Source organism: Amblyraja radiata, unplaced genomic scaffold, assembly GCF_010909765.2.
Source record: "Amblyraja radiata isolate CabotCenter1 unplaced genomic scaffold, sAmbRad1.1.pri S119, whole genome shotgun sequence".
NCBI classification, from domain to species: Eukaryota; Metazoa; Chordata; class Chondrichthyes; order Rajiformes; family Rajidae; genus Amblyraja; species Amblyraja radiata.
The window spans coordinates 295092-312234 of record NW_022630105.1 but is presented as its reverse complement, the minus strand read 5'-3'; the positions used below and the strand labels follow the sequence as shown (position 1 = coordinate 312234).

Sequence of the window (17143 nt, the reverse complement as noted above, 5' to 3'; positions counted from 1 at the left end):
ATTCCGCGCCAGGAGGAGGGGAATCTAGAGAAGATGCTTGTGTCGATTATTAAAGATGTAATAGTAGCGTATTTGGAAAGCAAAGTCAGCATGGATTTATGAAGGAGAAAGTGGTTATCCACTTTGGTGGCAAGAACAAGAAGGCAGATTATTGTCTGAATGGTGTCAGATTAAGAAAAGGAGAGGTGCAACAAGACCTTGGTGTCCTTGTACATCAGTCGATGAAAGTAAACATGCAGGTACAGTGAAGAAAGCAGGAGGCATGTTGGCCTTCATAGCAGACTAATTTTAGTATAGGAATAAGGAGTTCGTACTGCATTTTTACTGGGCCCTGGTGTGACCACACCTGGATATTGTGTGCAGTTTTGATCTCCTAATTTGAGGAAGGACATTGTTGCTATTGAGGGAGTTCAGCATAGGTTTACTAGGTTAATTCCTGGGATGGTGTGACTGACAAATGATGAAAGAATGGATCGACGGCTTATATTCACTGTAATTTAGACGAGAGGGGATCTTATAGAAACATCTAACATTCTTAAGTGATTGGACAGGCTAGATGCATTAAATGTTCGTGATGTTGGGGGTGTCCAGAACCAGGGGTCACAGTTTAAGAATAAGGGGTAGGCTATTTAGAACTGAGATGTGGAAAACCCTTTTCACTCAGAGAGTTGTGAATCTGTGGAATTCTTTGCCACAGGCAGTGGAGGCCAATTCACTGGATAAATTCGAGAGAGTTAGATTTTGCTCTAAAGGCTGACGGAATCTAGGGATATGGGGAGAAAGCAGGAATGGGGTACAGATTTTGGATGATCAGCCATTATCGTATTGAATGGTGGTGCTGGCTCAAAGGACCGAATGGCCTACCCCTGCACCTATTGTCCATGTCGCTATGTTTCTATCATTTATGGCACCGTGACTCCAGTAAATCCATCGACAAGGTTGGCCGAGGGTTCCGTTTCCGTGCTGTACAGCTCTATAACAGCATGTCTCTACGCTCTTCACAGCAAATCATCAAAGGCACAAATAAAGGATAACGTGCGGCTAGTTCCAGAATTCTCCTCAAACTGGTGACAGAGAAAGAGCCCCGGGTCCGAAAACTGATATGGAAACGCTTCGTGAAAATGCACAACGTGCTCTCCAAATGAGAGGAATTGCTGAAAGCAATGGGGGAAGATGGTACAGGACATGCATGGTTCGATATGGAAGTTGTTCTTATCATCAAAACACAACCCGCACTCATTCCATGAACTGATTCCAACAGTTTGTGATCTGATCGAATCGTTCAAAGCCATGCAGGCTTCCTTGGAACTGGCTGCTGAACTGAAAGGTATTCAATTGCATGTTTAGTTTAGTTTGAAGACACAGCATAGAACCATTACATTCGGACCACTGTGTACACGCTGTCCATCGATGAAACGTTCACGCTAGTCCTATTTTGTCAAATGTTTATATCATAGATACATAGAAAATAGGTGCAGGAGTAGGCCATTCGGCCCTTCGAGCCTGCACCGCCATTCAATATGATCATGGCTGATCATCCAACTCAGTATCCCGTACCTGCCTTCTCTCCATACCCCCTGATCCCTTTAGCCACAAGGGCCACATCTAACTCCCTCTTAAATATAGCCAATGAACTGGCCTCAAATACCCTCTGTGGCAGAGAGTTCCAGAGATTCACCACTCTCTGTGTGAAAAGGTTTCTTCTCATCTCGGTCCTAAAGGATTTCCCCCTTATCCTTAAGCTGTGACCCCTTGTCCTGGACTTCCCCAACATCGGGTACAATCTTCCTGCATCTAGCCTGTCCAACCCCATAAGAATTTTGTACGTTTCTTTTTTTTTTGTTTTTTTTTTTTTTGTTTATTTTATTAGAAGTTAATACAATACAAAACAATACAGTGGCACCTAATTTTAGGTGCCAACTATGTCATACCGTAATCCATTCTATGTACAACCTCTAGTTTTATGTTATGAGTAGGCAAGACAAGAAAAAGAAAACAATAGAAAGGGGAAAGAGTGGAAAATAGATGGTAGAGAGTAGAAAAATGTGAAGTGTGGATATAAAAAATAAAAATAAAAAAATAAAATAAAAAAGAAAAGGTGGAAAGTAGAAATAGAAGAAAAGGCCCCTTAAAAGAGAATTTTTCAAATCTATATTCAGGCAGTTACAGGGAGAAGGTGCAAACTCCACACAGACTGCACCCGAAATCAGGATCAAACTGGCACTGTGGATCAAACAGGATCAGAGTCTCTGGCACTGTGACGTAGCTGATCTTCCAGCTTTCTCCACCCACCCCCACTATAAACACTCTGAGGAAGTTTCCTGACAAGACAAAAAACTATCCATGTTCTCCAGGGATGCTGCCTGAGTTACTCCAGCACTATCCTTTTTTTCTTGTAAAGCTGCAGTGGGAATTCTTGATTCTCATACTGAATGCCCTAATAGGAGAAGGCATAGCATATTCTTTCTTTACCACTTTATCTACTGTCGGCACTTTCAGGGGTTATGGGTTTTTACCACAAAGATCCCTCTGCACATCAACCCTATCGTGGGCATTGCTGCCATAACTATACCTTTTGATTTCTTAAAGTGCAACACATGACACTTGCCCTTTGTATTTCATTCCACTTGTCATAGTTCTGACTATTTTAGCAGCTAATCTTCCCGCTACATACTTTGACAACCATCCCAACTGTCTGCAATTTCACCAACTTTGGTTGTGTCTGCAAATCGACTAACCAGCTCATCTATGTTTCTATCCAAGTCCTTTATATATATATATATACATATACTAGACTAAGTGGGACCCGTTGGGTCCCAGCATCACACGGGAGGGCTGGTCACGATCGCAATATTCCACCTCTCCACCAATTCCAATATTGCTCATCAGTGGGGAGGGGGCTTTCTGTTGGTTGTTGCGGGCCGAAGGTACTGGTTTCCAGAGGGCTAGTATAGACATTGTGGGCCGAATGGATTCTTGGTGTGGCAGCCAACTGGTGCAACGATTTAAAAAGCCAAGCCAAGGCAAACAATTGGGCAGCAAACAGCCACCTGCCAACCAAAATTCATTTTGTGAACACAAACGTTTTTTAACAAAAGGTGAGGCAAACAATTGGGCAGCATGCAGCCACCTGACAACCAAAAACCATTTTATGAACGCAAACGTTTTTTAACAAAAGGCGAGGCAAACAATTGGGCAACAAGCAGCCACCAGTCAACCAAAATTCATTTCGTGATCACAAACTTTTTCTTAAACAAAAGACAAGGCAAACAAATTGGGCAGCAAGCAGCCACCTGTCAACCAAAATTTATTTTGTGAACACAAACTTTTTTTAACAAAAGGCGAGGCAAACAATTGGGCAGTAAGCAGCCACGTGTCAACCAAAATTCATTTTGTGAACACAAACTTTAAAAAAAAAAAAAGTCGAGGCAAACAATTGGGCAGCAAGCAGCCACGTGCCAACCAACATTCATTTTGTAAGCAAAAACCTTTTTTTTAACAAAAGGCAAGGCAAACAATTGGGCAGCAAGCAGCCAGCTGACAACAAAAAATCATTTTGTGAACACAAACCTAAAACAAAAAAGGCGAGGAAAACAATTGGGCAGCAAGCAGCCAGCTGACAACAAAAAATCATTTTGTGAACACAAACCTAAAAAAAAAAAGGCGAGGAAAACAATTGGGCAGCAAGCAGCCACCTGACAATCAAAAATCATTTTGTGAACACAAACTTTTTGTAACAAAAGGAGAGGCAAACAATTGGGCAGCAAGCAGCCACGTGTCAACCACAATTCATTTTGTGAACACAAACTTTAAAAAAAAAGTTGAGGCAAACAATTGGGCAGCAAGCAGCCACCTGACAACCAAAATTCATTTTGAGAACACAAACCTTTTTTAACAAAAGGCGAAGCAATCAATTGGGCAGCAAGCAGCCACCAGATAACCAAAATTCATTTTGTGAACACAAATTTTAAAAAAAAGTCGAGGCAAACAATTGGGCAGCAAGCAGCCACCTGACAACCAAAATTCATTTTGTGAACTCAAACTTCTTTTTTAACCAAAGCGAGGCAAACAATTGCCTAATCTTGCTAATCTTCCCCTGTATGTTCTCATCCAAATCATTGATGTAGATGACAAACGGTAACGGGCCCAGCAGGCACACCATTAGTCACAGACCTCCAGTCCAAGAAGCAACCTTCCGCTCTCACCCTCTGCTTCCATCCATGAAGTCAATTTGCTATCCATTCAGCTACCTCTCCTTGGATCCCATGCGATCTAGCCTTCCAGAGCAGCCTACCATGCGGAACCTTGTTGAATGCCTTACTGAAATCCATCTACACAACATCTACAGCTCTGCTCTCATCGACCTTTTTGGTCTCATTTTCAAAAAAATCAATCAGATTTGTGAGACGCGACCTCCCACGTACAAAACCATGTTGCCTATCCCTAATCAGCCCATGCCCACCCAAATAACTGTATAACTTATCCCTCAGAATACTCTAATAATTTTCCAACTGCAGATATTAAGCTCACCGGCCTACAGTTCCCAGCATTTTCCCTGCAGCCTTTCTTGAAAACAGGCACAACATTTGCCACACTCCAGTCTTCTGGCACCTCTCCTGTATTTAAGGACGACTCGTAAATTTCAACCAAGGCTCCTGCAATTTCCTCTCATGTTTCCCGCAATATCCTCGGACATGTCGGATCAAGTCCTGGATATTTGTCTACCTTCATACATGACGGTACCTTCAGTACTTCTTCGACGGTAACACTGAGTGCTCTCAAGACTTCCATTGACTGCCCCAAGTTCCTGCGACCTATCTTTTTCCTCGTTAAATATAGAGGAAAATACCCATTGAGGACCTTGCCCATCTCCTGTGGCTTAACACAGAGGTGACTGCTTTGACTCCTGAGAGGTCCCACTCTCTCTCGTCAACCTTTTCCCCCTTATGTATCTATAAAATCTTTAGGGATTGTCCTTAATGCTACCTGCCAGATCTATCTCCTGGCCCCTTTTTGCCATACTGATCGACTTTTTCAGTTTGTGTAAGAATGAACTGCAGATGCTGGTTTAAACCGAAGATAGACACAAAAAGCTGGGGTAACTCCGCCTCTACCTGTCCCACGCATCCTTCTTGTTTTTGACCAACGCCTCAATTTCCCTCGTAAGCCAAGCTTCCTTACGTTTGCCTGCTTTACCCTTCACTCTAACAGGGACATACATATCCTGAGCTTTGCTAGACTATAGAGCTTTGATAAATTATTGATAGACAGGTCATTGGAAGTACACTATCTAATAATATTGGAAGTACACTCTAATAATGACGGCACGCCAGAATAACTCTCACACTATTCGCTTTTCGGGATATTGTTTCATTACCACTTTGTATAGGAAAGATGTCAACAAAATAGAGAGAGTACAGAGGAGATTTACTAGAATGTTGCCTGGGTTTCAGCAACTAAGTTACAGAGAAAGGTTGAACAAGTTAGGTCTTTATTCTTTGGAGCGCAGAAGGTTAAGGGGGGACTTGATAGAGCTCTTTAAAATGATGAGAAGAATAGACAGAGTTGACGTGGATAAGCGTTTCCCATTGAGAGTAGGGAAGATTGAAACAAGAGGACATGATTTGAGAATTAAGGGGCAGAGGTTTAGGGGTAACATGAGGGGGAACTTCTTTACTCAGAGTGGTAGCTGTGTGGAATGAGCTTCCAGTGGAAGTGGTGGAGGTAGGTTCGATTTTATCATTTAAAAATAAATTGGATAGATATATGGACGGGAAAGGAATGGAGGGTTATGGTCTGAGTGCAGGTAGATGGGGCTAGGTGAGAGTAAGTGTTCGGCACGGACTAGAAGGGGCGAGATGGCCTATTTCCATGCTGTAATCGTTATATGGTTGTATACTCTTGAGTTTAGAGCTTAGAGTAGTGATAGATTTATAGTGTCATATACAGTATGAAAACACGATCTTCGGTCTAATTTGTCCATAAAGACCAAAATGCCCCAATTAAGCTACCCTGACCTACTGTGATTGCCCCGTGTCTCTCTAATCCTTTCCAATCCATTGACCTGTCCATATATCTTTTTCAATTTTTTTCAGAGCCAACAATAGCAAGCAGTTAACACAATCAATAATAAAGTCAACTATTAACCGTAACATTAGGATACTGTGAATTTGTTTTTCTTTTCATGATGAAGCTAATTTCTGGAACTATTGTTTATCTCACCTGATAAAAGATGTTCAGCAGATGCACAGGGAGACACTAAAGGCACAGACGGAAACATTGAGAGTGAACATGTTCCTGATGACGGAGAAGGTTAAGGCGTTCCCACTGGTTGATCGATACGCTGAGCTCACGATCATATTCACTGTTCGAGATCGGGAAGTAGTGGAACATGAGCTGTTGGCAAGAGGCCGGGACCATGAAGAGTGGAGAGAGGAACTTCTCGGGGGAGAGTTAGAAAAAATCCGAACTGATCAGTTATTCCAGAGCTTTTGGGCGAGGAAATCCAAATCAGGCAGTTCGACTTCTGTGGCTGGAGTTCCGGGGATCGGAAAAACAACAATGGTGCAAAAAATTGTTTATGACTGGGCCACAGGGAAAATATTCCAACAATTCCAGTTTATCTTCAGTTTCAAATTCCGAGATTTAAACACGATTAAAGACAGGATAACCCTGAACGAACTGATTCTGGATCAGTATCCTTACTTTAGGAATATCCTGCGAGAAGTCTGGAAGAACCCAGAGGGATTGCTATTTATATTTGATGGCTTGGATGAATTCAAGGGCATAATCAATTTTGCTGACAGTCGGAAAGACACAGAACCTCAGCACCAGTGCCCAGATCCTGAATCCCGGTCTGAAGTGTCTGACATTGTGTACAGTTTAATCCAGCACAAGCTGCTCCCTGGGCGTTCAGTGCTGGTGACCACCCGCCCCACTATGTTACATTTACTGGAACAGGCGAAGATAAGTGTCTGGGCTGAAATCCTGGGATTTGTTGGTGAGGAACGGAAGGAATATTTCACCAGGTATTTTGAAGATCAGTCGGTGGCAGCAGCTGTTTTCAAACATGTAAAGGAGAACGAGATTCTGTACACCATAAGCTACAACCCCTCCTACTGCTGGATCCTAGGCCTGACACTGGGCCCCTTCTTCACACAAACACACTGGGATCCGCAGCGAGTTCCCAAGACCATCACACAACTATATTGCGACTATATTTACAACATCCTGAAAAACCACGGCCGTGAGATTGCGAGCCCCCGTGAGGTGTTACTGAGGGTTGGTCAGATGGCCTTCACTGGAGTGGCTGAGAAGAACACAGTGTTCACAGATGGAGATTTGATCAAATACAATCTGCAGCCTTCCCAGTTCCTGTCCGGGTTCCTGATGGAACTTTTGGAGAGGGAGGATTCAGCCTGGAGCGTGTTGTACACCTTCCCGCACCTCACCATCCAAGAGTTTGTAGCCGCACTCGCACAATTCCTGACTCCAGATCCAGGAAATATTTTGAAACTCCTCAGTGAAGCCCACAGCACGACAGATGGGAGATTTGAAGTGTTTCTCCGTTTTGTCGCTGGTCTCGCCTCTCCCGGGGCAGCTCAGGGCCTGGAGGAGTTTCTGGGTCGATTTCCTCAACAAACAACCTGCCGAGTGCTTGACTGGGTGAAGGAGGAGGTTAAACGCCGGGCTGGAAATACATGGACTAAAGCTGATAAAATGAGCCTCCTGAACACAATGCACTACATATTTGAGTCTCAGAATCGTGCACTGGCTCAGCAGACACTGGGAAGTGTGGAAACACTTTCATTTTGTGGACTGGAACTGACCCCGATTGACTGTGCGGTCCTGTCTCATGTCATTGGACTGTGTGATACAATCAAACACCTCGATCTGGAGTACTGCCGCATTCAGTGTGACGGTCTCCAGCGGCTGGGACCAGTTCTGCACCAGTGTCAGCACTTGGGGTAACTGTCCGTTTGACGCTAACACTGAACTGTAAAAATTGTTTCACTATATTGTGCTTCCGTCCTGCACCCCTTCTATGGGGCCGGCTGTCACTTTTGCCTAAGTGCACGACATCCCTCTTTCTGTTCCCTTCCCCATGTTGTCGGTGGTCGACTCCGTTCCCCCCTCCCCCGTGTCACCGGTGATCGACTCCATCCCCCCGCCCCCTCCTCAAGGTCTGCGGTGGTCAACTCCGTCCCCCCTCCCCCGTGTCAGGTGTGTTGCAGCCGTTCTCTGCACAGGGAACATTTCCCCATCGTCGGGGAATGAGACTAAATGGTGAAAGTCACCAAACACCACAGACACAGATATTTGCGGATGACACAAAGCTGGGTGGCAGTGTAGGCTGTGAAGAGGATGTTAGGAGTTTGCAGGGTGACCTGGACAGGTTGAGTGAGTGGGCAGATGGGCAGATAAATGTGAGGTTATCCACTTTGGCGGCAAAAACAAGGGGGAAGATTATTATCTCAATGGGGTTAGGTTAGGTAAGGGGGAGGTGCAGGAAGACCTGGGCGTCCTTGTACTGAAAGTTGGCTTACAGGTACAGCAGGCAGTGAAGAAAGCTAATGGAATGTTGGCCTTCACAACAAGAAGATTTCAGTATAAGAGTAAAGAGGTTCTTCTGCAGTTGTATAGGGCTCTGGTGAGACCACATCTGCAGTATTGTGTACAGTTTTGGTCTCCTAATTTGAGGAAGGACATCATATAACCATATAACAATTACAGCACGGAAACAGGCCATCTCGGCCCTACAAGTCCATGCCGACCAACTTTTTTCCCTTAGTCCCACCTGCCTGCACTCATACCATAACCCTCCATTCCCTTCTCATCCATATGCCTATCCAATTTATTTTTAAATGATACCAACGAACCTGCCTCCACCACTTCCACTGGAAGCTCATTCCACACCGCTACCACTCTCTGAGTAAAGAAGTTCCCCCTCATGTTACCCCTAAACTTCTGTCCCTTAATTCTGAAGTGATGTCCTCTTGTTTGAATCTTCCCCATTCTCAAAGGGAAAAGCTGATCCACATCAACTCTGTCTATCCCTCTCATCCTTTTAAATACCTCTATCAAGTCCCCCCTTAACCTTCTGCGCTCCAGAGAATAAAGACCTAACTTATTCAACCTTTCTCTGTAACTTAGTTGTTGAATCCCAGGCAACATTCTAGTAAATCTCCTCTGTACTCTCTCTATTTTGTTGACATCCTTCCCATAATTGGGTGACCAAAATTGTACACCATACTCCAGATTTGGTCTCACCAATGCCTTGTACAATTTTAACATTACATCCCAGCTTCTATACTCAATGCTCTGATTTAAAAAGGCTAGCATACCAAACGCTTTCTTTACCACCCTATCTATATGAGATTCCACCTTCAAGGAACTATGCACGGTTATTCCCAGATCCCTCTGTTCAACTGTATGCTTCAATTCCCTACCATTTACCATGTACGTCCTATTTTGATTTGTCCTGCCAAGGTGTAGCACCTCACATTTATCAGCATTAAACTCCATCTGCCATCTTTCAGCCCATTCTTCCAAATGGCCTAAATCACTCTGTAGACTTTGGAAATCCTCTTCATTATCCACAACTATCTTGATATCATCTGCATACTTACTAACCCAATTTACCACACCTTCATCCAGATCATTGATGTACATGACAAACAACAAAGGACCCAACACCGATCCCTGAGGCACCCCACTAGTCACCTGCCTCCAACCCGACAAACAACCATCCACCCTCTGGCTTCTCCCATTCAGCCACTGTTGAATCCATCTTGCTACTCCTGCATTTATACCCAACAGTTGAACCTTCTTAACCAACCTTCCATGAGGAACCTTGTCAAAGGCCTTACTAAAGTCCATATAGACAACATCCACTGCTTTACCCTCGTCAATTTCCCTAGTAACCTCTTCAAAAAATTCAAGAAGATTAGTCAAACATGACCTTCCAGGCACAAATCCATGCTGACTGTTCCTAATTTTAAGTGGTTGTTTATCCAGATGCTTATCCTTGTTTATCCAGATGCTTATATATATATTATCACTAAGTATCTTTTCCATTAATTTGCCCACCACTGAAGTCAAACTAACAGGCCTATAATTGCTAGGTTTACTCTTAGAACCATTTTTAAACAATGGAACAACATGCGCAGTACGCCAATCCTCGGGGACTATTCCCGTTTCTAATGACATTTGAAATATTTCTGTCATAACCCCGGCTATTTCTACACCAACGTCCCTCAATGTCCTAGGGAATATCCTGTCAGGACCTGGAGACTTATCCACTTTTATATTTTTCAAAAGTGTCAGTACTTCTTTTACTTTGAAACTCATAGTTTCCATAGCTACTCTACTAGTTTCCCTTACCTCACATAATTCAATATCCTTCTCCTTGGTGAATACCGAAGAAAAGAAATTGTTCAATATCTCCCCCATCTCTTTTGGCTCTGCGGATAGCTGTCCACTCTGTCTCTCGAATGGACGAATTTTATCCCTCGTTATCCTTTTGCTATTAATATAGCTGTAGAAACCCTTCGGATTTACTTTCACCTTACTTGCCAAAGCAACCTCATGTCTTCTTTCTTAAGATTCTTTTTACATTCCTTATACTCCTCAAGCACCTCATTTACTTCATGCTGCCTATAATTATTGTAGATCTCCCTCTTTTTCCGAACAAGATGTCCAATTTCCCTTGAAAACCAGGGCTCTTTCCACTTTTTACTGTTTCCTTTCAACCGAGCAGGAACATAAAGATTCTGTACTCTTAAAATGTCCCCTTTAAATGTCCTCCATTTCTCTTCTACATCCTTCCCATAAAACAAAATGTCCCAGTTCACTCCTTTTAAATCATTTCGCATCTCATCAAAGTTAGCCTTTGTCCAATCAAAAATCTCAACCCTAGGTCCAGTTCTGACCCTCTCCACAATTATATTGAAACTAATGGTATTGTGATCACTGGACCCGAAGTGCTCCCCAACGCATACCTCCGCCACCTGTCCTGTCTCATTTCCTAACAGGAGGTCCAACACTGCCACTCCTCTAGTAGGTACCTCTATGTATTGCTGCAAAAAACTATCCTGCACACATTTTACAAACTCCAAACCATCCAGCCCATTTACCAAATGTGTTTCCCAGTCTATGTGTGGAAAGTTGAAATCTCCCACAATCACTACTTTGTGCTTACTACTAATATCTGCTATCTCCTTACATATTTGCTCTTCCAATTCTCGATCCCCATTTGGCGGTCTATAATACACCCCTATAAGTGTTGCTACCCCTTTCCCACTTCTCAGTTCCACCCAAATAGCCTCCCTAGATGAGCCCTCCAATCTATCCTGCCAAAGCACTGCTGTAATATCTTCCCTGACTAGTAATGCAACACCTCCACCTCTTGCCCCTCCAATTCTATTACACCTGAAGCAACGAAATCCTGGAATATTTAGTTTCCAATCACAGCCCTTCTGCAACCATGTTTCACTGATCGCCACAACATCATACTTCCAGGTGTCTATCCAGACTCTAAGCTCATCCACCTTTCTTACAATGCTCCTAGCATTAAAATATGCACATTTAAGAAACCCCCCGCCTCTTATTCTCTGTTTATTTCCTTTTTTTTCTTTCTCTTGTGCCCGAGTGCTTCCCTTTTCTGCTTCCTGCCTCCCATTCTGTCTACTAGCTTTCTCTATTTGAGTCCCTCGCCCCAACCGTTCTAGTTTAAAGTCTCCCTTGTGATTGAAGCAGTAGGTTCACGAGATTGATCCCTGGGGTGGCGGGACTGTCATATGAGGTAAGATTGAAAGGACTAGGCTTGTATTCACTGGAGTTTAGAAGGATAAGGAGGGATTTTATAGAAATATATACATTTATAAAACGACTGCACAAGCTAGATGCAGGAAAATTGTTCCCAATGTTGGGCGAGTCCAGAACCAGTGGCCACAGTCTTAGAACAAAGGGAAGGTCATTTAAGGCTGAGGTGAGAAAAAAACTTTTTCACCCAGAAAGTTGTGAATTTATGGAATGTCCTGCCACAGAGGGCAGTGGAGGCCGAGTCACTGGATGGATTTAAGAGAGTTAGATAGAGCTCTAGGGACTAGTTGAGTCAAGGGATAGGGGAGAAGGCAGGCACGGGTTATTGATTGGGGACAATCAGCCATGATCACAATGAATGGCAGTGCTGGCTCGAAGGGCCGAATGGCCTCCTGCACCCATTTTCTATGTATTTATTCAATCATTTGCGGTGCTTTCAGAAATATCAGTTTGGAAAAAGTTTTTCCAGCCCAGGAGTTGGTTTCAGATTATTTCTTACTCTGTCTGTTTGTGTTTAGACTGGGAGGGAACAGGCTGGGAGATTCCGGAGTGAAACTGCTGTCTGCGGCTCTGATGAATGCGGACTGTAAAATACAGAGACTGGGGTAAGTTCCCGACTGAGAAAGATTGTGTTTACAGTCACAGTGTGTCTGACACTGAACATTAATATGATCAGTAATTGTGTCACTGATAAACACTGGGGGTTTGCACTGTTTCCTGTCTCTCCGTGTCCCTCACCCTCAGTCTCTCTCATCTCTAGGCTGTGGCGTATCGGCCTCACAGATTCTGGTGCCAAGATTCTCGTCACCGCTGTTTGTACAAACCGCTCACTGATGGAACTGAACCTGGGAGGAAACGACCTGGGAGATTCTGGAGTGAAACTAGTGTCTGCAGCTCTGAGGAACCAGGAATGTCAAATACAGAGATTGCAGTAAGTCTCAGACTGTGAGGGATTGTGTTTACAGTCACTGTGTGTCTGACACTGAACATTAATATGATCAGTAATCTTGCCACTGATAAATGCTGGTGATTTGCACCGTCTCCTGTCTCTCTGTGTCCCTCACACACACTCTCATCTCCAGGCTGCAATGTGTCGGTCTCACAGATTCTGGAGCCGAGGATCTCGTCTCTGCCCTCAGTACAAACCACTCACTGACGGAGCTGGAGCTAACTGAGAATAAATTGGGAGATTCCGGAGTGAAACTAGTGTCTGCGGCTCTGAGGAAGCCGGACTGTAAAATACAGAAACTGTGGTAAGTCCCAGACTGAGAGAGAATGTGTTTACAGTCACTGGGTGTCTGACACTGAACAGTAATATGATCAGTAATTGTGTCACTGATAAACACTGGGGATTTGCACCGTCTCCTGTCTCTCTGTGTCCCTCACCCTCACTCTCTCATCTCCAGGCTGGACGCTGTCGGTCTCACATATTCTGGAGCCCAGGATCTCGTCTCTGCTCTCAGTACAAACCCCTCACTGACGGAGCTGGACTTGGGAGGGAATGGCCTGGGAGATTCTGGAGTGAAACTGGTGTCTGCGGCTCTGAGGAACCCTGACTGTAAAATACAGAGACTGGGGTAAGTCTCAGACTGCGAGATTGTGTTTACAGTCACTGGGTATCTGCACCGAACATAAATATTTGCACTGTCTCCTGTCTCACCCTCATTCTCTCATCTCTAGGCTGTGGGCTGTTGGTCTCACAGATTCTGGAGCCGATGATCTCGCCTCCGCTCTCAGCACAAACCGCTCACTGACAGAGCTGAAACTGGGGAACAATGAACTGGGAGACTCTGGAGTGAAACTGGTGTCAGCGGGTGTTAGGAACTCGGACTGTGAAATACAGCGACTGTGGTAAGTTTCAGACTATGAGATTGTATGTGCAGTCTCTGGGTGTCTGGCACTGAACATTAATATGATTTGTATTAGTGTCACTGATAAACACTGGAGATTTGCATCGCACCCTGTCTCTGTGACCCTCACTCTCTCATCTCCAGGCTGGACAGTATCAATCTCACAGATTCTGGACTCGATGATCTAGCCTCCGCTCTTAGTACAAGGCTCTCACTGCTGGAGCTGGAGCTGGGATCAAACTCCCTCACAGACCGATCTGTTGCCTCTCTTCGCCGCCTCATACTTGCCCTCCCGAGTCTGGAACGGATCAGGTGAGTATTTGTGTTAAAATATCAGGGTTCTGGCTTCTCTGGTGATATTTTTAAGTAGTGTTGAAATATTAATCGCAGTCCCCTGTTATTGACACTGTTGTTTAATTTGTTCATTTGCTCTTTGTTCCTCGACTGTTTCAGGCTGGGGAGGAATCGGTTTAGTGCAGATGGACGGAACCAGCTGGAGAGTCTGTGTGGAATCAGACCCGGGCTGAGTATGGAGCTGTGAACATCTCCATGTGTGAACGTCACCTCCCAGGGAGTAGGAATCATTTTGGCCAATTTCTCGCCCACCCCTTTAAACGACCGCGCTCCGGGATTAAACCCCAGTGGTTCCCGGCTCGGGCCGGGTGGGCTGTGACGTGAGAAGCAGCCGTATTGACACGTGACCCGGACACGAGGCGCTGCTGCTGATGCCGGATATCTGCCCCCAGTTTGACACGGGTGAATTGCAGCAATCTAGGATGTGACTTTATCATCTTCTTATCTAGTCAACATCACAAGATTATGATATTGTTCATACAGGACTAAGCACACTTCTCGGCATCTTCATTGTCGGCAGCGAGATCGGCTGATGTACATTGGTTTTCCAGTTGAGGGCACTTCAGCAGGTATTGCAATGTTTGTGGTTCAAAAGCACATTCGCAGGTGACATCGTTGGAGTTATATCCCAACTTGTTTAGAGGCACCTTGACTGCCAACACCAGTTCTCAATCGCTTGAGGCATTTCCATCTGGCCCAACTTGCGTCTACACCAGGAGGGAGTTTCTCACTTGCCTTTAGTCCCTTGGTAGTTGAGGGAGGTATCATCCCATATGCAGATTCGGGCTTCACTTGTAATGTCAGCCTCAAGAGGAGTCACAGTTACAAAACTTTTCCTCCACTTTAGGCGGCTCAGAAACGGTACCTGGCCAAATATTGAATGTAGTGCATCTATTATCTCCCGCTGGCTCTGTAATTATGCTCCTGCAGCTCACTCCCTTAGTCTAGTTCAGTAAAACACTGAGTCGAGCACTGGATCAACTATTCTTTATTCTTCTCAAACATGAACGGACTTCCTATACGATACCTAACCATAGAAACATAGAAAATAGGTGAACGAGGAGGCCACTTCGAGCCAGCACCGCCATTCATTGTTATCATGGCTGATCATCCCCAATCAATAACCCGTGCCTGCCTTCCCCCCATATCCCTTGATTCCACAAGCCCCTAGAGCTCTATCTAACTCTCTCTTAAATCCATCCAGTGATTTGGCCTCCACTGCCCTCTGTGGCAGGGAATTCCACAAATTCACAACTCTCTGAGTGAAAACGTTTTTCCTCACCTCACTCTTAAATGACCTCCCCTTTTCAGTAAAATTTGAGGGAATGCCGGGTAAAAAATTTTTTTGGAGGTTTAATACACATATTTTAAATGACGTGCAAGGCTATCAATATTTGAAACAACAAATGAAACTTTTTTTCGATACAAATGATATACCAGGTACTTTGCCTTCTTTATTATGGGAAACTTTTAAGGCATTTATGAGAGGAATTATAATTTCATATCAAAGTTTTCAAAATAAAAAGAATAAGACAGAACAATTGTTGTTAGAACAAGAAATCAGACAGTTAGAGTTGGATAATGCCAAAGATTCCACGACAGATAAACACAATAAGATAATATTACTGAAATTTAAACTTAATCGAATTTTATTGGCAAGAGTAATAAGACTATTCCAAATTACAAAACAGGAACATTTTGAGTTTGGTGACAAACCACATAAGCTTTTAGCTCGCCAATTGAAAAAACAAGAAAAGGAAAATACTATAACCAAAATTAAATCAGAGAAAGGTGAATTACTAATACTACTTAAATATATTAATAATAGATTTGCCCAATTTTACCAAAACTTATATACATCTAAAATTAAAATAGAAGGTAGTAAAATAAAAAAAATTCTAGATAACTGTAATCTTCCAATACTGGACCTTTTGGAACAAGAGGAACTAGGAGCTCAAATTACAATCAAAGAAATAGGTGAAACAATAAAATCGCTGAAAAATGGGACCAGATGGTTTTAATAATGAATTTTAGGAGATAACAACCCCTTATTTATTTAATTTATACTCCCATGCTTTTAAAGAAAACAAACTACCTGAAACACTAACAGAATCAACTATTACGCTTATTCCAAAAAAAGATAAAGATTTAGAAGAACCGGGCTCGTACAGAGCTATATCACTTTTAAATACAGGTCAGAAAATGTTGGCAAAGATTTTAGCAAGAAGATTAAGCAAATATATTAGTAAATTGATAAACCCTGATCAAACGGGGTTTATACCTAAAAGATACTCATTTAATAATCTGAGACGCCTGTTTAATATAATGTACTCGCATAAAGTAGAGGAAGAAGATATATCAATTATTTCTTTGGATGCAGAGAAAGCATTTGATCAGGTAGAGTGGCAATACCTATATAAAGTACTACAAAAATTTAATATGGGAGAGAATTTTATAACATAGGTAAAATTATTATATGATAAACCAATGGCAAGAATTTTAACTAATAACATGTTATCTCAAAAATTTCAACTATCAAGGGGTAATAGGCAGGGATGTGCACTATCACCCCTGCTATTTGCCCTTATGATAGAACCCCTGGCTGAAAGTATAAGAATTCATCCGAATATTCAGGGCTATAATACCAGGGACTCAAAGAATAAAATCTCATTATATGCAGACGATATACTTTTATATATTACAAAGTCACAAACGAGCATACCAAATTTATTAAACTTAATAGAGGAATTTGGGTCTTTTTCTGGATATAGAATAAACTGGAATAAAAGTGAAATCATGACATTAAAACCTCAAGAACCTACACACTTACTGAAGTTCCCCTTTAAAATCGCAACAGAAAAATTTAAATATTTGGGTATTCAGATTACTAGAAAATATAAAGCATTATTCAACGCTAATTTCATACCTTTATTAAATAAACTTAATACGTTGATTAAATTTTGGAAAACACTTCCCTTATCATTATTAGGTAGAATAAATGCAATAAAAATGATCTTCCTACCACAATTACTATACCTATTTCAATCTATTTTTTTTTAAATTAGACTCTAATATTACTAATTATATTTGGGACTATAGATCACATAGAATCACAA

At 42.9% G+C, this 17143-nt stretch overlaps 1 protein-coding gene across 1 annotated transcript; it reads left to right on the top strand.

Annotated features, from left to right (window-relative positions):
* Positions 1 to 1039: 1039 nt before the first annotated feature.
* On the top strand, positions 1040 to 14214 carry LOC116969195 (ribonuclease inhibitor-like). The gene is made up of 9 exons (XM_033016109.1): positions 1040 to 1327; positions 6233 to 6784; positions 7496 to 7967; positions 12342 to 12428; positions 12906 to 13076; positions 13230 to 13400; positions 13504 to 13674; positions 13818 to 13985; positions 14127 to 14214. The coding sequence occupies exons 1-9, from the start codon at positions 1174 to 1176 to the stop codon at positions 14212 to 14214; spliced, it is 2034 nt and encodes a 677-aa protein (XP_032872000.1). The 5' UTR covers positions 1040 to 1173.
* The last annotated feature ends 2929 nt before the right edge of the window (positions 14215 to 17143 follow it).

Bases quoted from the DNA above. Each gene is read 5' to 3' on its own strand.
- LOC116969195 (XM_033016109.1), top strand. From the start codon at position 1,174: ATGGTACAGGACATGCATGGTTCGATATGGAAGTTGTTCTTATCATCA. The intron at 6,785-7,495 runs GCATAATCAATT...TCCTGACTCCAG, and splicing joins TGGCTTGGATGAATTCAAGG to ATCCAGGAAATATTTTGAAA. The intron at 13,986-14,126 runs GTGAGTATTTGT...CGACTGTTTCAG, and splicing joins CCGAGTCTGGAACGGATCAG to GCTGGGGAGGAATCGGTTTA.